Below are 20,279 nucleotides of genomic sequence, written 5' to 3'. Positions count from 1 at the left end.
TCTCTTGTATTTTCTTCAAAGAATTTCAAGTTTTATTTTTCACATATTGTTAAGTTATCTGATATTTATTTTTGGATGTGTTGTAATGCAGAAACCTATTTTGTTTTTTATTGGGATAGACAATTAACCCCAGACAAGTTAAGAAATAGTCCGTCCTTTTCCACACGTCAGTTTTGTCTGTACTAAGTCCTCATATCTTTGAAGGTCTAATTTGTCCATATGCCAGGACGACACTACTTTAAATCACACCAGAGTTATGGGACTTCCCTAGTGATCCAGGGGCTCAGACACTATGCACCCAACACAGGATCGAACCAGGTTCAATCCCTGGTCAGGAAATAGATCCCACATCCCACAACTAAAAGTTCCTGCATCCCACAGCTAAGACCCAGTGCAGTCAAATAAATAAACAAATATATTAACAAAAATCACTCTAGTTTTAAAGCTGTGATATACGGTGAGGCAAACACTCAAGTATTCTTCCACTTCAAACTTGTTTTGACTCTTTTTTGGCCATTTACCCTTCTACAAAAATTTTAAGAACAGCTTGTTAAATAAAATATCTATCTAGTACAAATAGAACTGTACTAGATTTACAGACCTGAGGAAAATGATCAATTTTATATTGAAGTTTCCTCTTCATGAGCATGGTGTACTTTTCTTTTCTGGGGGGTCTTATTTTCATGTTCTCCAAAAGAGTTTTATAATTTTGTTCATAAAGATCATGCACATATCTTGTTATATTTATTCCTAAGTATCATAAATTTTATTGCTATTACTAATGATATTTTCTTAAAACACAATCTTCTGTTTATTGCTGTTGTATAGGCATATTGGTGTTTGACTATTCATCTTGCCTCCAGAAAGCCATGTGCTAGTTTTTGTTTGAGGGTTCTCATAAGTTTTCTTTGTAAATAGGCAATCATCTGTGTACAGTGATGGCTTTCTTTTTTTTTCTTATTGTGTCAGTTCAGACCCCCCATCTCGCCAGCACAAGTTGAGTAAGAACAGTAAAAACTAGGATCTGTGTATTAATGTTGGAAGTTATTTTCTATTCCTAGTTAGCTAGATTTGTTTTTAAAATCAATAGTATTAAACATTTTCCCGTACATTCTCTGTACCTATTGAGATAACCATATATTTTCCTTTTAATAAGTCAATATTGTAAATATCATTAACAGATTTTTAAGCAGACCATCCTTGTACTCCTGGAATAAACACTGCTTAGTCACATAGACACACATGCATATATACATGTACTTGCATAAACTCCGCTGGACTCGGTGTGCTAATATTTTATTTATTTTATAGGATTTTCACTCCTATAAGTTCAGTTGGTCCTCTTTTTCCATTATCTAAGACAGTCTATGTAAATAAATACACAGTTCCTTCAAGAGTTAGCAGAATAATACTTACACAAACCATTTGGGTAGTGTGTGTGTGTGTGTGTGTGTACGCATACATAAAATTTCCCATTCAATTTATTAGGATTTATAGATCTGTTAGGCTTTCTATTTCTTCTTGGGTCAACTTTGGCTGCCTTTTATCTAATTTGCCTACCTCTTCAGGATCAAGATCTCATCTGTCCCTGGGGGGCTGATAAACAGCCCTTAGTTAACAGAACCAGTTCCTTCCCTGCCCCCTCCTTGGAACTGTAGCTACAGGCAGCTCACTGGTTTTGAGTTTCCTCTTTGTTTTTGGACCAAGGATTTTACTTTCCCTTTGAGAACTCAGTCATACATTTAATTTTTTTTTTTTTTTTACTTTTAATCTAGTATTTCTAGGTGATGGTGCTTTCAGATTTTCCAGTTTCTCCATCTTCCTTGATTCTGATGTTCCCATTTTACAGATAAGAAAGCTAGGGTTCAAAGTGGTTTAAAAGTCAGCTGAAGGTCACATCACTAATACTTTTACCCAGTTATTGAACCCAGATTTCTGGTTCTGAATCCTCTCCTGTTGCCACATTATACTGAAGCCAACCAGGCAAAACCAGGAAGGAGCGTTAGAAAGTCAAAGCGGTGGTGGGGTGGGAGAGAGGCTGAAGAGGGCGTGGATATATGTATACATACAGCCCATGGGATTGCAGAGCGGCTACGACTGAGTAAGCATACACACACACAAACACAGCTGATTCACTTTGTTGCACAGCAGAAACTAACACAACGCTAAAGCAATCATACTCCAATAATAATTTTTTTTTTTTTTTTTTTTAAGTTAAAGGAGGAAGGGATCTCACGGGCAAGGTGGAGAAGGCTGGAACGGGGACCCTAGAGTGGAGATGGATGATGCCAGGAAACATGCAGGAAGGAACGGTGTTGGGGAAATGAGACTTCTGGGCTGCAGCTGCTGGACAATCACTGCCTCAGTCCATTCTAAGATCCTGAAATACGCAAGCCCCTGCCCCAGATTCAGGCGCGCATGCACCCTTCCAACCGGCATTTCAACTCAGTATTCACAGTGTCCAGTTCCGGGTCCCAGGAATGCTGAGAAGGAGCAGGCGCAGTCACGGCTCCTGCCCTCAGGGAGCTTACGTTCCAGGGGAGCCAGACTCCAGTCAAATAATCCCCCCAAAATGTAGACCTGCGACCTCGCCCAGCGCCTTGGAGGAGGAGCGCGCCTCGGCTTGGGCGCTCTGAAGAGGGGAATTTAACCCGAAAGGAGGGTCTGGGTACCTTCCCTGAGGTTATGGTAAAGATAAAGGAGCGGAGACTTAAGAATGAACAGGAGCTAACTTAGAAGAGAAATGGAAGGAGACTTTCAGGCAGAGGGTCCAGGCAGCGGGAGAAAGGAGGACGCGGCAGAGTGAAGCGCTGAGTGAAGGCGGGTTGAGCGGAGGCCTGCGGGGCAGACCTCCCAGAGCCTTAGCGGCCAGGTTAACGACTTGGGTCTTTAACCTAAGGTCAGTGGGAAACCATTGACTGTGCTTCAGCAAGGTGCCCCAAACCATCAGATTTGCATTTCAGAAAGGTCTGTCTCACACAGCCCTCTGCTTGTTTATTGAAGGCCTTTCCCAGCCTCTCCAGCGATCTCCGTGATTCAAAGAAGAGCCAGACTGTCCAGGTGGCGGATGGATCAGGGAGGTGGAGGGATGGAGAAGAGTGAACAGACTTGAGAGATATTATAATGGCTACCCCCGATAGGACTTGATCCTAGATTCAATACTGAGACAGTATGAACCCCTGAGATCAAATTCTTTGAAGGCAGGGGCCACATCACACACCTGTCTGTGGTACCCAGGTTGTGACATGTGGTGGACTCAACACATAATTCCTGAAATGGTGAAACTGACCAGCAGCCTCTCAAGTGATCCTTTCACTGCTAAGGTTTTTTAATCTCTTCTTGAAGTGACGTGAAGTCGCTCAGTCGTGTCTGACTCTTTGTGACCCCAAAGACTGTAGCATACCAGGCTCCTCCGTCCATGGGATTTTCCAGGCAAAAGTACTGGAGTGGGTTGCCATTTCCTTCTCCAAGAAAGTTTTCCCTGACCAGGAATCGAACCCGGGCCACGGCGGTGAAAGCGCGGAATCCTAGCCACTAGACCACCAGGAAGCTGTAATCCCTTCTTATGTGTGGCAATAACCAGCTTCTCTGATACATCACTGGGAGAAATCTGCCAAGTTCTAAAGAGTATTCTTTGTAAAGAGGAAGTTAATACAAGAATGAAGGTCTACCTTATCCTAGAACATGAACAGTAAGAATACATTTATTGAAGGTGCTGCCCAAGGGGTAACTCCCCCAGCAGAAACTTTTACAAGGGTCAGTGATGACACAGCTTCCCGGGTGGTCGAGTGGTTAAGAGTCCACCTGCTAATTCAGGGGACACAGGTTCAATCCCTGGTCCAAGAAGATCCCACATGCCTCGGAGTAACTAAGCCCATGTGCCACAACTACTGATCCAGTGCTTTAGAGCCTCGACTACTGAAGCCACAGCTACTGACGCCCTGGAGCCTAGAGCCTGTGCCTGGAAACGAGAAGTCAGCTCAGTGTGCACTGCCGCTGGAGTAGCCCTAGATCGCCGCAACTAGAGAAAACCCAAGCGCAGCAACGAAGACCCAGCGCAGCCAAACATAAATAAATAAATCTTAAAAAAAAAAAAAAGTTAGTGATGATGGTGCCCTTCGCAGGGCTAGGCTGGGCCCAAGGGTGCCCATCTTGAGGGATGCTCCTGGGACTCCCTGCTGATTCTTGTTCAAAACCAGTTTCCTAGCACATGAACAAGACAGTAAGCGAGTAGTCTTGTGGAAGAAGTACAAACGCCAGGAAGTGCTTGCGTTGGCCAGGGGTCTCTTGCCTGTCTTCTACACAGCCCTGTTCTACTTTTTCCACATCCAGAACCTCCCACTTTGTCCTCCAACCTCCCTTGGCTCCTTCCTCCTCTGGTCTCCATCTCCTCCATTTCCCTGCTGCCTCCCTGGATAAGTGCCTGAGCCCCTGGTGCTGCTGGAAAGAGCAGCCTTTGTCCGGGCTTTATTCTTAGCAAGAAGTGTGGTGAAGCTCATAGAAAAAACCCTGACATGGCCTGTGGGGCCAGGAGCGGGCACAGGAAGATGGCCTCGTCCGATGGGGTGCTGGGTGGAGCTTTAGCTCTGGGGGCAAGAAGCACCTAGCAGCCTCTGAGGGGAGTGATGGGGCTGGTTGGGATTTTTTTGGCGACAAGGATTTTGATGGTGGGTGTTGTCATGGAGATCTCTGGGGATTCAGTTGTCTCTATAAAGTTATGCTTTGAAAAAAAATCACAGGGAATCGAATCCATCCGAGATGACAGCAGGTCCCAGGCAGCCTGGTTAAACTTCTCAGATGGAGGACAAGAGATTGAAAGTACAGATTCCTTCCTAAGAAAAACTTTTCCCAGGGGATTAGATTGTGAACTAGAAGTGAGGTGGACCGGGCCGCTGCAGTTCCAAGTCAGTTGCCTGATATGGCGGCTCTGGCCAGAATGGGGTGCAGTGGGGAGCGTGCTGCATCATGCTCCCCACGAGGAGGCAGTCGCTCTCACTCTGTTGGGGGGGTCTGTCCCCAGGGCCCTCCTCTGTCCCTCCCACTGGGCGTGGATGGTCGCCAAGGCAGAAGGGTATTTGGAGCGAAGCCACAGCCGTGGAGGCGTGGAGGCCGAGCGAGCGGTAGGGCCTGTCTCCTGTGGGAGGGGGCAGAGAAAGGGCCGCTCACTCACATGCGTCAGGCAGTGCTGGGAGGGCTGGGGCAAGCGAAGAGGAGGTCCGCAGGCCAGGCTGGACAGGGCCTCGTGGTGGGGCAGGGTTAGCTGGGGGGTGACAGCAGATGGGGGGCCGGGTGTCTGTCCTGCCTCCTCCTCCTCTGCCTGGGCCCCCAGGAGGGGGGTGAAGGTGAGAGCAGCTGCTTGTGGGGGTGGGCAGAGGGACAGAGGTGGTACAGGCAGGCTGAGCCCCGCCCCCCACCAAGTGGGTGGCCGAGGGCCTCAGTGACTTCTGCCTTGTCCCGAGGAGCCCCGGGTTCCTGTGAGGAGTTTGCCAGGGTTTGGGCGGCAGCCAGGCAACAACAGAGGCCTCAGGGTTAGGCCTCAGCTGGGCAGGGGTCTCCTGCAGCCCTGGGCTCGGGGGCTCAGCTTCTGCACGTAGATACATAATCTGCTATGGTCTGGGGACCAAGAAGCCTGGAAACGATAAAATGAGAGGAAGAAGAGGGGAGAGAGAGGCTCCCCTCGCTCCTCCGTTCCCCCCAGGTCCCCTCCCTGGAGGCACCTTCTCTGTGAAGCTCTCCTTAACCACCCTGAAGTTTCCAGCTCTTCTTAATCACTCTGCACCACGTCTGGGACCCCTCCTGCAGGGACCACTTGTCATTCATCCTCTAAGGACCAGAGCAATCTACCACAGGGGTTCTGCATCCCCCAACACACACCCCGTGCACATCAGACTGGACAAGGAGGGTCCCGCCTTGTACACATGCGGGTCCCGCCTCACAAGGCCCTTTCTGAAGCAAGGCTGCATGGTTTGTAAGCAGCCGTCAGGGATCTGCACCACAATCTGTTATTCGCCTCCTTTCCTCTGTATCTTCTCGTTTAACAAAAGTCAAGCTTCCTTTTGTATACTTGGTGCTCACTCCGCCTCACCCACAGGTGCGGGTCAAACTGGCAGAGGCCGAAGGACTTGGGGCACTAACCCAGGGGGTGGAAGGGACAGAACTGGCACCTTCTGCACCCTCTTCCACCCACACTGGGGAAGAGAGGCGTGGGATCAGGGCTGGGAGTCACTTTTTCTTTGTTGTGGGCAAGGAAGATGTCCCTGGGGCGACAGCTCTGCCCGGCACTCACATGGAGTCATCACAGAGAAAGCAGGCCTGTGAAGTTGAGCGGCTCGGGGGCGGAGGAGGGCAGGGCGGGCGAGCGGATCCGGAGAGGCAGAGGGCGAGGGTGGGGCGGTGGGGCCTGGGGCCCGAGGAGGGAAGGGACCGGGCGGCCGCTGCAGCTCCAGGGCGAAGCAAGAGGGCGGGGAGCAGGCTGGCGGGCGGGCTGGCTGGGGGGGCGGGGGGGCGGTCGCTGCAGGCAGCCCCTGGAAGCAAAAACAAGCCGGCTTCATTCCAGATTCTTCTTCTTCGGCTCCCAACTCGGTACTCCCTTGACTCCTCCCCATCGGTTTCTCTCCTTCGAAACCCCGGGAGAGATGCCTACCTTCCTGTCGCCTTCACATCCCGGGGGCGTCTCCCCCCAGGATGCCTGAAGTAGGAGAGAAAGGGAGCCAGGATGGAGGCTCCAGGAAAGGGGAGACGGGGCTCCTCCCGGGAGGAGGAAGCCGGTGTTGTCCATTTCTGCAGGGTGAGTGGTTTCAGGGGTGGGCGCCCGGCCACCAGGGCTGCAGAGGACTCCCCGTGTCCGCCGCACAGAGGGTGGTGGGCACGAGAGGGCGCCAGCGAGAAATGCTAAGCGTGCAGTGGGGTGCCCTTTGGGTCAGCAGGTCAGACCCCCAGGCTGACCCCTCCGCTAGGAGGGCCGAGGCTGAGCCAGCCGCAGGAGCTGGGGGCGCATATGGCGACAGAAACAGGAAGTGTGAGGGTCAGAGAGGCCGAAGCGCGGCCGGGGGCAGCTTTGGTCCCTCCTGGAGAGGGACCCCTCCGCAGCCCGGTGCCACACTGCCCAGATGCAGCCCCGCTCTCGAGGTGAGCGGGCAGCGAGCGCTTCACCGAACACCCCCAGCCCTCTGCTCTCAGCCACCTCTGAGACGGTGTGGAACTACAATCCTGGGTAGGGAGGCGGGGTCGCAGCCCTCCCCACCTCCGCACATTTTCTCTCCAGATTTAGAACCAGCTTCTCTGGCAGGGTCAAGGAATCATCCCCCTTCCAAACATCAAGGCCCGCCATGTCTACAGACATACCTTCCTCTCTTAAGTTACTTTTCCTGTGGTACTGACACCCCTGATCCCAGCCTGGGCATTCAGGTCACAGGGGCAAGCTTGGGAACTGACTTCACACCTCTCCACTCTTCCAGCTTCACAGATTGTTTCTATTTTCCTACGTATTTGCTGATTTGAAGATTCAGGAAAATGGGCCCTACACACCATGAATAGCCTTTGACATCTCCTCCCCATTTCCAAGACTACATGATTTCTAGGGTTCTCTCCCCAATCGTTGTTTCCATCTCCTTCTAGTACACCCCTGATAAAGAGACACAGAACCGCAGGTTTCAAAGAGGAAAAAAAGCAAATTTGTTGTTGTTGGTAGGAGGGCACAGAGGGGAGGGCTTTTCACTCTCCCCAGCATCTTGTGGACGGGAGGTTGAGGGCAATAGAAAAGGCAGCAGACGGGGGCCAAGCCCCACTCTGTACAATATAGAAGAATCTGATATAGATACTTTGTATAAAAGCCACTTGTCCTGTTTGTGTCGTCTTGCTGGCTGGTCAGGCTGGGGGGCTCTGGGGAACAAAGAAGCCAGGCAAGGGGTGGGCCAGGACTCTGGGACACCCCCTGGCCCCCATTCTCTGGCCGTCCCTTGTGGGGTCACTTTGGATCCTTGGTAGGGGCGTAGCAGAGCTCCAGTGGTCGGGACACCTTCCAGAACTTCTCATTTACCAGCTCCAGGGTCAGTGAGCCATTCAGTGTCTACAGAGGCGGCGGAAGGGGGAGCAGAAAAGTGAGATGAGACGAAAAGGACCAAAGGGAGAGGAAAGACAAAGAAACAATAAACGGGGTAAAACGAGGACCCGGATGATGGGGAAGGAGGGACACAGAAAGGAGACAGGGATGCAGAGAAGAGGGCAGATGGGTGAGGGGGTCGGGTCTGCGGCTGCGCACCCCGCCCCCCTCCCCGCCCCCCGACACTCAGGGGCGCTCACCGTGAACGCCCCGCCCCCAGGAGCGATGTAGATGGTGTACTGCTTTTCGCTGACGCCCTCCAGACTGGGCAAGGCAGGCTCCTCAGGGCCGTCGGCTCCTCCGGCACCCCCACCCTCCCCACCGCCCCCGTCAGGTCCCGCGGTGGGGTCAGAGGTGCCCCCTCCAGGCCCCCCCGGTTCCCCCGCCTCTTGCTGCTGCCTCCGCTCGAGAGCAATGCGCAGGGCCAAGTACTTGGAGAGATGGTCCACTGTGGCATTCCCAGTGGTCTTCACATACCTGCGGTAGGAAAGGGGGCAGACTGAGGGCACAGACGCCTCAAATGGAGCAGCAAAGCGGGAGATGCGCACAGGGCCTCTGGGCTGGGGACTCTTTCTGGGTCTGGGCGAGGCCCACTCGTGATGGAGACCATGACCCTTGGTCTCTCAGTGGTCTGGGGAGGACGAGGCTCTCACCTAGTCTGGCAGTATTCTCCCTTCTCCACGAGCAGGGGGTGCGGCCGGAACACGAGCTCGATTTCTCCGCCTGGCTCTGGGGGGCTGGGAGCCCCGGGAGGGCTTGGGGGGCCCAGGGTCCCCCCTCCCAGGGTTCCTCCCCGGTCACCCGAGTCTTCAGAGCCGGCGCCCCCACCCACCCCACCAGTGCCACCCCCCCCTGTCCCTACACTGCTGCCCCCTGCACCCCCTCCGCGGGGTCGCTTGGGAGCAGGGCCTGGGGCAGAGTCCGGGGCCGAGTCTGAGCTCACGTCCTCTCCATCCCCCTCTCCCTCCCCGGGCTCTCCTTCGCCCCCACTCATCGTAGTGGTCTGATCTGAGCCGGGCATCGGCCGCCTCACACGCTGGGCCCTGTGGGAGCAAGTGGTCGAAATTAGAAAGCACCAAGGATAAGGGCTTTAGACTTTAAACTTCAGAGAGTTAAGAAACCAGGGCAATCTTAACGATGATCCCTAATATTTATTCCATACTAATTATGTGCCAAGCACGTTGCCAAGTGTTTGCACTGATTGCCCCAAATTATACAAATCCTACAGACACAGATAGTTATACCATTTTTTTAATGGCTGATGAAACTGAGGCTTAGAGAGGTTAAATAATTAGTCTGAGATCATAGTCCCTTTGCCGCTCAAAGTGTGGTTCGAGGCCCAGGAGCACAGGCTTGGAGAAACAGAATCCAGGCCCAACTCCTGACCTACCGAATTAGAATTTACATTTTAAACAAAACTCTCAGGTAATTCAAATACACATTAAAGACTGAGTGATGCTGCCCTAGGAGGTGATTTAATTCCCGGCAGTGTGAACCCAAAGCTTATGCTCAAAAATCACTCTACTGCTCTAACTTCTAGCAAGTTAGAAGGTGAGGAATTAAGAACAGTGCCAGGGACTTCTCTGGTGGTCCAGCGGCTAAGACTCTGCACTCCCACTGCAGGGGACCTGGGCTGATCCCTAGTCAAGGAACTAGATTCCACATGCTATCACTAAGACCCTCTGCAGCCAGATAAGGAAGTATTAAGAAAAAAACAATAGTGCTAGTTGCCAACGAAAAAGCTATGGTTCACATCCACGACCTCCAGGCATGACAGTTAGATGGTGGTCGGCGCTCACGATGCTGAGGCCTAGAAGCAGAGACCCCCAGGTGTCTGACCCGTGGCTCCATCCCATCGCCCCGCGTCCACCTCCCTGTGGCCCCCAAACCTGTGCATGGCCTGCATGCGCAGCCCCTCCTCGATGCTGGAGCTCAGCGCCTGCTGGTTGTGCAGGCGGCTGAGGCGGATGAGCACCCGGTCTTGGTGGGCCTCGTACTCCTCCCGGCTGGGGTAGATCTTAGAGATCAGAGCATCGAAGTTGGGGTCTGGCCGCAGAGACCGCTTGGATACCAGCTTCTTTCGGCAGGTAGGGCACTCCTTATTCCTGGGGTGGGAGAAAGGCGGCCCTGAGCCTTTAGTCACAGGGGACAGAGGCCCCACTCTCTCCCTCTGCCCCCAACCTCAAACACGTCCCTCCTGTTACCCGCTACGCAGTGCCGTGACGATGCAGTCAGAGCAGAACCGGTGGAGGCACTCCTTGGTTGTCATGGTATTCTTCAGCATGTCCAGGCAGATGGGGCACATGAGCTCTGAGTGCAGTGACCGGGGGGAAACCGCAATCTCGGTGCCATCCATGATGGCTTCCTGGAGACGGCAATGAGTGGAAAGGTGGTGGTGTAAAGAGGTAAAAAGGATCTTAGAAACAACTGGTTCATGAAACTGTTGTCTTGAGAAATACAGTGAGATGGCAGAATCTGGGTATCCCATTTGGCTACTTGAGGAAGAGAGAAATCCTAAGAGTAGATGCTTTGAAATAGGATCATCTGAGGTTTGGCGATAGGCCTGGAGATGGGCACGGCACAGATTTTCCTTCTAGGAAAGACTTAAGTCAACAGAATCTCTTCCAGTTCGGTCCTGGTACTGCCTATATCAGAATCCCCTATGGTGCATGCTAAAAACGCAGAGTCTGGGGTCCCATCCCATTACTGTTAGTGGCGAGGGGAGGGGGGGCGGTGTGTGTGTGAGATCCGGCCCAGAATTCCATTTTCAACGAACTCCCAAGGGGAGTAGTAAATGCACTGACTTATGCGGAACTGAAGACTAGGTAAGTTAATTTCAGCCTGTTTACTATCTTTCAAGCGAAGACAATAATACTTGGCTCTACCTCTCTGGCACGTCAGTTTTGAGGATTAAACGAGCTAAATGTGAAAAGTGATTCCAAAGCAGGGCAGGGAGTGAGAAGCTGGGCAGAAAGGGGCCAAAAGTGGGAAAGAGGCTGTGAGAAGGAGGTCTGCGGATGGAGCGGTCTAGTGAAAGGCAGTAAGTTGCAGTTGGAGAACCCCTGTCACCTGCGGGGTCCGGTGGAGCTCATACAGGCTCAGTTCCCACGTTTTGCTGGCGTTCTGGGCGTTCGCCGGCGTCGTCATGGTGACCGCACCAGGGCTGCCCCGCCGCCGCGCCGGAGAGGTGGGCTGGCGGATGGGGGAAGGGTGTCAGGGGGCCCGGCCCTCGCGCGGACCCCGCCCTCGAGGGCTCCCCGCACCGCGCCCCCGCGCGGCCCCTCACCCAGGTCCCGCCGTCGGCGCCCCAGCTGCCGCAGCGCCGCTCCCGGGGCCGGGCTCCCCGGCCGAGGCCGTCCGGTCCCCAACCGCCACTCAGACAGCAGCTGGCGCCGCCGCCGCCGCCGCCGCCATGGCCCGGGCGCTGGGCCCTGCGTCACTTCCGCCCGCCCGCGCCCCCCCGCCCGGCGGCGGGGACGTCACCCGGAGGCGCGCGCGGGTGGCAGCGCCGTGGACGCCGGTCCCCCGCCACCGCCGCCGCCATGGTCCGGGCGCTGGGCCCTGCGTCACTTCCGCCCGCCCGCACCCCCCCGCCCGGCGGCGGGGACGTCACCCGGAGGCGCGCGCGGGTGGCAGCGCCGTGGACGCCGGTTCCCCGCCCCCGGGGCCCGCGCCGCGCGGGGACCGCGCTCCTGTCCCCGGGCTGGCGCCGTCCCCTCCCCGAAGCCCCCGTGGAGGCCTCCGCTCCGCAGGGCGGGGCCCGGTGTCGCTGAACCCCTGGGAGGGGACGGCGGGCGTGGGGAGAGGGGCCGCCTCCCCCCGGCGGCTCTGGGGGCCTGCGTGCCCGCTTCCCCCGCACGGCTTCTCCGCAGTCCCAGCCCGGGATCCCCGGGCGGAGGCGGGGAAAGCCGCAGAGGAGTCTCTGCCGCTGCCGTCCTCCGGCCCCGTGAACACTGCCGAGTCCCGACTTGCCCAGGATCCCCTCCCCACCCGGGGGACCTGCGCCGCCCTCCGCCTTGGCTCTCCCTACACCCTCCGACCCGCTCTCCCCCTCGAGGTTTGGGGGCGACGGCTCGGGACGTCCAGACTCAACTCTCGGCCAGAGCTAGAGACTCGAGAATTGCGTTTGGACAATCAGGAGCCGCGGCCCGGGGCGGGGGAGGGAGGCGCCCGGGAGGTACGGGGGGATGGAGGCACCACGCGGAAGCAGGGACACACACGCACCCGCACGAGGTGGGGCCCCTCTCGGGGACCGGTGTGCGCGTGTCGTGGCGGGGGCGGGGGGCCCGCCAGGGGCCGAATGTCTGGAGCGGGAAGCGGGCATAAGCCTCCTCCAGGACTTCGCAGTAAAGGAAGGGTCGGGGAAGGAAGAGAAGAGGTAGGGGCAGACCGGTCCCCATTGAGGGCAGGGGATGAGAGGGGTACGGGGGGCGGGGTGGGGGGAAAAGATCGTGATGGGCGTCCCGTCTCCTCCAGCCTGAACTGGGGTTCCAGGACTTGGGCTGCAACTGCCAGGGGGTGGCCTGTGTCTGGGGCAAGGCCGCAGTGGGTCCCCTCACCCCCTCCCCCGGTTCCCCCTACTTCCCTGTCCTCTCCTTCAGTCCGTGGCCAGTCCTTATGTGGGCTCCAGAGTCGATTAGCGCGGACCCCCTCCCCTTCCTCCTCCTCCTCCCAGCCCCCTCCCTTCCTTCTGCTCTCCTCCAGCCCCTTTCATCGGCTGGCCCACTCCCCTAATCCTGGCCCCCTCCCCTAATCCCCCCATCCGACCCCTGGCCGGCTGCAGCTATTGTAAGGTGGAGAGAAAGGGGAGGGGGAACTCAGAGAAAGGAGAGGGGTGGGGGAGGGCCACCTGTTCCAAGACCCCCTCTCAAGGCTAGACTGGACACCAGGATGGGACCGTGAACAAATCACCCTTGGGGACTGTAAGGACCCAGGGAATTGGGGGGAAGGGACTAGGGCTACAGGATCAGTGGCAGGGGTGGGGCAGAGACCCCTCCCTCCAAAAGACCCAGAGTGTCACGCACACACAGGCACACACAGGGACACACACTCTCGCCTCTCACACCCGGCGGCGGGGGTTGCCCTGGGAGACCAGGCAGTGAAAGGGAACAATCCTTCGCAAAAGGGAAAGGAGGGGGAGGTGGGGAAGGGTCTGAGGACTTGGACACAAGAAGAACCGGAGGTGGCAGGGAAGAGGTTTTGGAATTTATTAGGGTCACAAGCACCCCTGCCTCCCATATTCAGCATTCCTGAGCCATACACAGCCACCCCTTTTGTAGCCTGGGAACTCCGAGTCCTCATCAGCAGGAGGCCAGCAGAGCAGTGGGGGGGTGAGCAGAGTCCAGGGTCCTTGAGGCAGTTACATGAAAAGACCTCCTGGGAGGGGCAGAAACATTTGGACAGATGTGTAGGTGGAGACAAGCCGGCAGCAGGGGAGGCGCCCACTTCTGTCCCTGGCCTCTGGGAACTCCTGCCCTGCCCTTCCCTTCCCTCGGTGGCGCCAGACTCCTCTCGGTGGCGCCAGACTCCTCTCGTTAGCTTTCTCCTATCGTCTGGGTTCGACTTCTCTGCCCTCTTTCTCCCCACGATGGCCTCATACCAGTGACTTCCACTGATGCCCCTGTGATGTATCCACTGTCTTCAGATGCCAAGAATGCGACGACATCTGCCACATCTATGGGAGTGGAGGGGAGTGGGCAGAATCCTCACTCACAGACCCAAAGTAGCTGTCACCTCCCACCAGAATCCTCCCTAACCCCCCACTACCAATCTTGGTGAGACCCCCCCCTCAGATACCACAGACTTTGGTATCTTCATTCAGTGCTCACCCTCAGGGTTCCCCATATGTGCCATTGGGATCATTCCAGTAACCTGTAAGGAAACACTCATATGTGAGTGAAAGTTTCTTTTGTGGGTTTTCTGTAGGAAAAGGTGTGATTTTTGGGGGGGGGCGGGGGGCGGTCTTCATTCCCTGTGCAGTTGTTGACTATCTGCTGTTTGCCTTGCACTGGGCCCAGCATCCTCTCTCTGAAGCCCAGAGAGGCTGGTCTCTGAATGGTTCTGCCCTCCACCCACAGTCTCCTACCTTGTCCAGCACTTTCTGTGGCACTTTCTGGGTCATGGGTGTTCTAATGAATCCTGGGAGGACACTGTTACAGCGGATCCCGTGTCTGTGGAAAGGAGAGTGTCTGCTGACTCCAGAAAGGACTGAACACTGACCCCTTCCTCTGACTTTTCACATGCCCCCAGGCGTCTGACCAACCGTCCAAGTTCCCGGGCTGCAGACTGGGTCAGCCCAATCACTCCAGCCTTGGATGCTGCATAGTTTGTCTGTCCCATGTTCCCCACCTATGGGTGCGCCGGAGATGTGGGATGAGTCAGGGGTCACAAGGAGGGGCTCTCCTCTCTGTGCCCACTTGACTGGCTCACCTCCTCCCAGCTCAGCCTGACCTTGCCTATGATGCTACTGATGTTGATGATGGAGCCAGGACAGCCGCTGGACACGAGGGCTTGGGCTGCAGCCTGAGTGACTAGAAAGATGCCCTGGTGGTGGAGAGGGGAAGTCACAAGGCAGGAAGGATCAGTTGGGGTGACGGTCCTCCAACTCTTTCCCCAGGCTAGAGGACCCAGAAGTCACCGGTTCAGAGGTCACCACCACCTTGAGGTTGACAGCTATGACTTTGTCCCAGTTGTCCTCAGACATGTGGAGTAGAAATTCATCTCTGGTGATGCCCGCACAGGACACAACGACAGACGGCGGGCGAGAAAAGCAGGCCTGTGGAGGAGGGGGTCGGGGGTTACACACCGAGAAACCGTGTAGAGCCGAGGGCCGTGGAGGCAACGCTATAGGGCTTTAAAAGGGCGAGGGCGTCTTGCTTTCACCTGCACTTGCTCCAGCAGGCGCCTAGCGGCCCCTGCCTCAGACACATCAGCCTGGAAGGCGGCGTGGGCTCCGCGGGGCGCCCCCTCCTCGGTCCCCGGCCCTCCCAGCAGCTGCACCGTCTCACGCGCTGCTGCCCCGTCCAGGTCGCAAGCGGCTACGGCGGCCCCCTCGGCGGCGAGGCGCACGCTGATGGCGCGGCCAATGCCGCCGCCCGCACCTGGGACGGGAGAGGACAAGCGGGCGCGGGGTCAGAGGTCAGTGGGGCGCAGAGGTAGTAAGACCCGGGCCGGAGATCAGGGCGACTGCGCGGCCGGATGGCGAGCCCCGGACGTCACTGTGGCGCCCCAACCCGCCCGGTAGAGGAGCCCCTCACCTGTAACCAGGGCCAGCGCGGAGCGCAATCGGAGCGGAGACGCCATGACGGCCGGCGGCCAGGCGGGGCTCCACGCTGGGCCACTCCGAGCACAGAGGGGGCGCGGCTAGCGCGAAGCCGAGCCAATCGAATCCCCGCCGGCGGCCACGGGCGGGGCCGGACCCCGCCGCGGGGGCGTGGCCAGGCGCCGCTGCTTGGGGGACCTAGGGAGCCGAGGGAAGGGAGCCCCCAATCCCCCGAAAAAGACAAAGACTGCGCGTGGAACGAAAGGTCCGAGGGCTTTATTTCCGGTCCCCACCACTCCTCTATTCAAAGTAATATAAAAGAATAGAAACAAAAAAAAATTAGGCCGTGAGATTAGCAACTAGCCGTCCCCGCCCCACCCCCCAATCACTCCCAAATCAGGTCACACGATTGACGTTTATCCCCGACTTCTGCTACTCCCTTTGTCGAGGGCTCTGGTCTTCCCTGGAGCCTCCACCAACAGGCGGGAGAGAGGGAGGTGGGCCCTGGAGAAGCCTGTGTGTGGCAGCTTGGTCCTCTGTGAACAGGTGGGGTGGGGGACGTGGGGCAGGCTGCCATGACTCCTCTCTCAGCCTTCTGGCTTTAGTCCTCAAACCCAACAACATGGTCAGCACGTGCCCAACACTATGGTCCCTCTGGGCGTCATCCTCACCCCTGCAGCCCCTGTATGCCAGATCTTGACAGCCCTCAAGCCAAAGTCACCATTTCCCTAGGATACAACTCTCTCCTTTGGTAGATGTCCCAGGCCAGGACCCCCAGCTTCCACAGACCCCTGACCTGGAGGGCTTAGAGGCTAGAGGTTTGTGGCTGGTTTACCCCATCTCTCACTCGAGGTGGGCAATCAACACCATCATGACAACTCCCCCCAGCAGCCCCAGCACCTCCAGAAGTGACTGCAATGGTGATGCCTCCCTCAACAGCTCAGGCAACACCGACACCGTTGCTACATAGATAAAGCCACCAGCAGTGAATGGCAGAATCCAGCCAGGACCTGCGCCACCTGCAACTTCACTGCCCACTGCCCCTCCTTCAGTTAGAAGGGCACAGGCTGTGCCTGCCAGTGCCCCTACTGCCGTCAGTAGTTGCAGACGCATCGCCTGGTGGGCAGAAAAGAGAGAGAGGCACTCATCAACGTCTAAAGGTTATCAGTGGTTTAGACATGGCTGGAATGGTCTAGGTGTACATGAATTGGGTGCATGTCCTTGGAAACTAAAGAGTAAAGCAAAAAGAGGGGGGGCTAGAATAGACACTTTCTGAAAGATCTTATAACAAAGAGTTCCTTTTCCACAGACCTTCTGACTCAACAGGTCAGGGTAGGGGGCACGGTGTGAAAGACCCTTATACTATTCAAATGGTTTCTGCATCACAGTTCAAGAACTACTGAACTGCAAGACAAACGTAACTTCTTTTCACTACTAGAGAATCCACTGTCACCAATACAGGCATACCTCAGAGATACTGTGAGACCATCACAATAAAGCAAGTCACATGAATTTTTTAGTTTCCCAGTGCATATATTTATACTATCCTGTAAGTGTGCATAGCATTATACCTACAATGTAAGAGCTAATTAAAAAATACTCTACTGATTAAAAAAGGCTGCTGCTGCTGCTAAGTCGCTTCAGTCGTGTCTGACTCTGTGCGACCCCACAGACGGCAGCCCACCAGGCTCCCCGTCCCTGGGATTCTCCAGGCAAGAACACTGGAGTGGGCTGCCATTTCCTTCTCCAATGCATGAAAGTGAAAAATGAAAGTGAAGTCGCTCAGTCGTGTCCGACTCTTAGCCACCCCATGGACTGAAGCCCACCAGGCTCCTCCGTCCATGGGATTTTCCAGGCAAGAGTACTGGAGTGGGGTGCCATTGCCTTCTCCATCACCTAAGCCTTCAGCAAGTTGGAACAAGGCAATGGCACCCCACTCCAGTACTCTTGCCTGGAAATCCCATGGACGGAGGAGCCTGATGGGCTGCAGTCCATGGGGTCGCAAAGAGTCGGACACGACTGAGCGACTTCATTTTCACTTTTTACTTTCACTTTTCACTTTCATGCATTGGAGAAAGAAATGGCAACCCACTCCAGTATTCTTGCCTGGAGAATCCCAAGGACGGGGGAGCCTGGTGGGCTGCCATCCATGGGGTCGCACAGAGTCTGACACCAGTGAAGTGACTTAGTAGCGGCAGCAGCAGCAACATCAAAGATCACAGATCAACGTAACAAACAATAATGAAAATGCTTGAAATGTTGCAAGAACTACCAAACTGTGACACAGATGTGAAGTAAACAAACAGTGTTGGAAGAAAGGTATCAAAAGGCTCGGAGTGTTGGAAGAAAGGTATCAAAAGGCTCGCTCAACAGAGGGTTGCTACAAATCTGTAAAAAATGCAGTATCTGCTAAGTGCAATACAGAAACACAATAAAACAAAGTATGCCTGTAGTACAATTTCTTTGGAACTCATGAGTGGCAGTCTGGGTTGGGGCTAGGTGAGAGAGGGTAAAGGACTTGAGGCAACCATGTTTGGTGTACGCCATCACCAACCTGCTTTTTGCTGCAGCCAGACTGGACCAAGATGGCAAAGTCTCCGACTTCATGGGGCACCTCATGGAGCAGAACAGTCATTGTGGTCAGGATCCCCAGCCCCCGGCCCCCTCGAAATGAAGCACCAATGGCTAGACCATCCGTGAAGTTGTGTGCCAGGTCTGCAGCCAAGTTCAGGTACCCTGATACACGCAGGTCTTTTACAGGAGAAATGGAAGATGAAACAGTTAGAGGCATTCATCACCCCTAGTCCCAGCCATGATCAGCCATTATCACATCTCCCCAAGAAACCACTTCATATCCAGCTCCAGTATTTCCCAGATACCTGCCATCACCCACAGCACTATTTCCAGCAATCCACAACTATGTCTCTTGCCCAAGCCTATGGAACCCTGGCTCTCACCTGACCCTGCTTTCTCCTCTTCAGCATTCTGAGGTCTCACTGGCCCATCTTTGGGCCTTGTACTCCCCCCTCTCCTCTTCCTCAACGCCCCTGCCTCCTTTTCTTCTTCCTCTGAGCTCTGTTTCTCCTTCGAAGAACGCTCTGTACGTGAAGAAAGGAATTGGTGTAAGCGGAGAACAAAGATCTGCCAATGTATCCTCACGAGGGTAGTCTCCCACTTCAGAACCTTAAAATGAGGAGATCCAAAGGTAGGCAATATGGCTTTCAGAAAGACTGTTCCTGGGCTCACCCTGTCTTCCATGTTCATGACTTCCATGTGTGTGACCATGAGCATGTCCATGTCCGTGACTGTGTCCATGTCCTCCTTTTACATGTCTCACAAATTTCTCCACCACAAGAAAGGCGACAATTCCACTGAGGACCCACAGTCCCACAGAGAGAATGGGGCCCTGGCCTGGGAATAGATGCATTGAGACATTAAGGGAGACGTGGATGCCAAACTCTTCCTCCCCAAGCATAGGAGAAGAACAGGAGAGATAGACCTTCTCCAGCACCCCAACCCATGTCCCTACCCGCCCCTTCCTCACCACTGTGGGAATGTCCATGTCCTGGCTGCTCTGGAGGGTGGTGAGAATGAGGTTCTGGAAGAAAAGGGAGAAAAGGCCAGGTGAGGGAACCAAGCAAGGGGTGTGTATTTGCAGGTACAATGGAAGGTCAGGGGTCACAAAGGGGAAAGAACAGTCTTGCCCAAAGACTAAAATTCATTAAGATTTAAGGTAGAAGCGAAAGATCACTTACCCAAAGCATGAGGGATGAGGTGCAGGAAAGCATCTCCCAAGAGCCCACCAGAAGCAAAACTCAGCAAGATCTGGAGCAGAGAGCGGTGGCGAGGGGAATTTGACTCCACAGGAATAAGAAAGAGGACAAAAAATGGAGCTGCAGAGATCAGCACCGTGGCCCCCAGTGCCTGGTGAGGGAGAGTCAGGGGTTAAGAGGTGTGGGGTTTCCCAACAATACAGCATTAGCCTCCCTCTGCCCCATCCCCAGGGGACTCACATAGGCCCAGAGAGTGACAGTGTCCAGGTCCTGCTTGACGCCTGGAGCCCCAGACTCCCCAGAGCCTCCATGGCTGTGCTCATGGTCATGTCCGTGTCCCCGGTGGTGGAGGCTCTCATGGGAGTGGCCGTGACTATGTCCATGGTGCAAATCCTCGTGTAAATGTCCGTGGTCGTGACCGTGGGTATGCCCATGCCAGATGCTCTCGTGAGTGTGGCCGTGGCCATGGGCATGGCTGTGTCCGTGGTGGAAATCCTCATGTGAGTGCCTGTGGCTGTGGCCGTGGAAGTCCTCGTGCAGGTCTTCGTACAGGTCTCCATGACCCCCGTGTCCGGCCACTAGCAGCCCCAAGGCCGCCCAGGTCAGCAGTCCCACGGCCACCCAGCGGGGGGCCCCCAGGCCTCTGGCCATCACGCTGACCAGAGGGACAGAGAGAGTGACTCCACTTGGCCCTCACTTCTACACCCATGCGGGGTCCGCTTTACTCCGTCCGCGCCCACCGTCCACTTCTATGGGCCGCTCCCCCATTCCGTTCTGTCCCCACCCACATTGTTCCCGAGACTCTCTTTATCCCCGAACCCCTTCCCTGATACAGGGCCCCCGGGGCTCCGCTCTAGGCTTTGATCCTCCACTTTATGGACTCTCTGGGCTCTCGTCTCTATGACCCGCAAGGTGAGGAAAAGGGCCTGGAAAGGACAGTAGAGAAAAGCAGAGAATTCTCACCGGCTCCGGGATCCTCTCCTCTCCCGGTTTGCTCGGACGTGGCAGTCCCGCCCCTAGCTCCCGCGAGAACTGGGAAGTCCCGTTCTACCTCGGTCCCAGTACCTTTACCAATATGGCCGCACTCCGGGCTGCGGGGATGCGGGCCAGCCCTGGCGCGCATGCGCGGACGTGGAGGTTATTT

General features: G+C 55.5%; 3 protein-coding genes across 4 annotated transcripts; all 3 read right to left on the bottom strand.

The window, feature by feature from the left end:
* Window positions 1-7,650: 7,650 nt before the first annotated feature.
* RING1 (ring finger protein 1) lies at window positions 7,651-11,544 on the bottom strand. Its single transcript, XM_061397883.1, has 7 exons — window positions 11,388-11,544; window positions 11,171-11,293; window positions 10,306-10,466; window positions 9,991-10,206; window positions 8,755-9,144; window positions 8,302-8,578; window positions 7,651-8,068 (listed from the first exon to the last, which is right to left on the bottom strand). Exons 2-7 carry the CDS (start codon window positions 11,246-11,248, stop codon window positions 7,967-7,969), a joined length of 1,224 nt encoding a protein of 407 aa, XP_061253867.1. The 5' UTR covers window positions 11,249-11,293; window positions 11,388-11,544; the 3' UTR covers window positions 7,651-7,966.
* A 1,740-nt stretch (window positions 11,545-13,284) lies between these two features.
* On the bottom strand, window positions 13,285-15,520 carry HSD17B8 (hydroxysteroid 17-beta dehydrogenase 8). Of its 2 annotated transcripts, none has more exons than XM_061397884.1 (9): window positions 15,358-15,520; window positions 14,984-15,201; window positions 14,760-14,876; window positions 14,531-14,644; window positions 14,364-14,449; window positions 14,187-14,271; window positions 13,930-13,972; window positions 13,701-13,775; window positions 13,285-13,477 (listed from the first exon to the last, which is right to left on the bottom strand). In XM_061397884.1, the coding sequence occupies exons 1-9, from the start codon at window positions 15,401-15,403 to the stop codon at window positions 13,461-13,463; spliced, it is 801 nt and encodes a 266-aa protein (XP_061253868.1). In that variant the 5' UTR covers window positions 15,404-15,520; the 3' UTR covers window positions 13,285-13,460. The 2 variants fall into 2 exon arrangements, with proteins under 2 accessions (XP_061253868.1, XP_061253869.1); XM_061397885.1 differs by having other exon boundaries at window positions 14,552-14,644.
* A 96-nt stretch (window positions 15,521-15,616) lies between these two features.
* On the bottom strand, window positions 15,617-20,194 carry SLC39A7 (solute carrier family 39 member 7). Its single transcript, XM_061397882.1, has 8 exons — window positions 20,099-20,194; window positions 19,376-19,790; window positions 19,118-19,286; window positions 18,907-18,960; window positions 18,609-18,773; window positions 18,320-18,460; window positions 17,917-18,113; window positions 15,617-16,478 (listed from the first exon to the last, which is right to left on the bottom strand). Exons 2-8 carry the CDS (start codon window positions 19,784-19,786, stop codon window positions 16,206-16,208), a joined length of 1,410 nt encoding a protein of 469 aa, XP_061253866.1. The 5' UTR covers window positions 19,787-19,790; window positions 20,099-20,194; the 3' UTR covers window positions 15,617-16,205.
* Window positions 20,195-20,279: the final 85 nt, after the last annotated feature.

This window comes from Bos javanicus, chromosome 23 (assembly GCF_032452875.1).
Source record: "Bos javanicus breed banteng chromosome 23, ARS-OSU_banteng_1.0, whole genome shotgun sequence".
In the NCBI taxonomy this organism is placed as follows: Eukaryota; Metazoa; Chordata; class Mammalia; order Artiodactyla; family Bovidae; genus Bos; species Bos javanicus.
The sequence above is the reverse complement of the archived record's forward strand: the minus strand, read 5'-3'. Positions and strand labels throughout refer to the sequence as shown.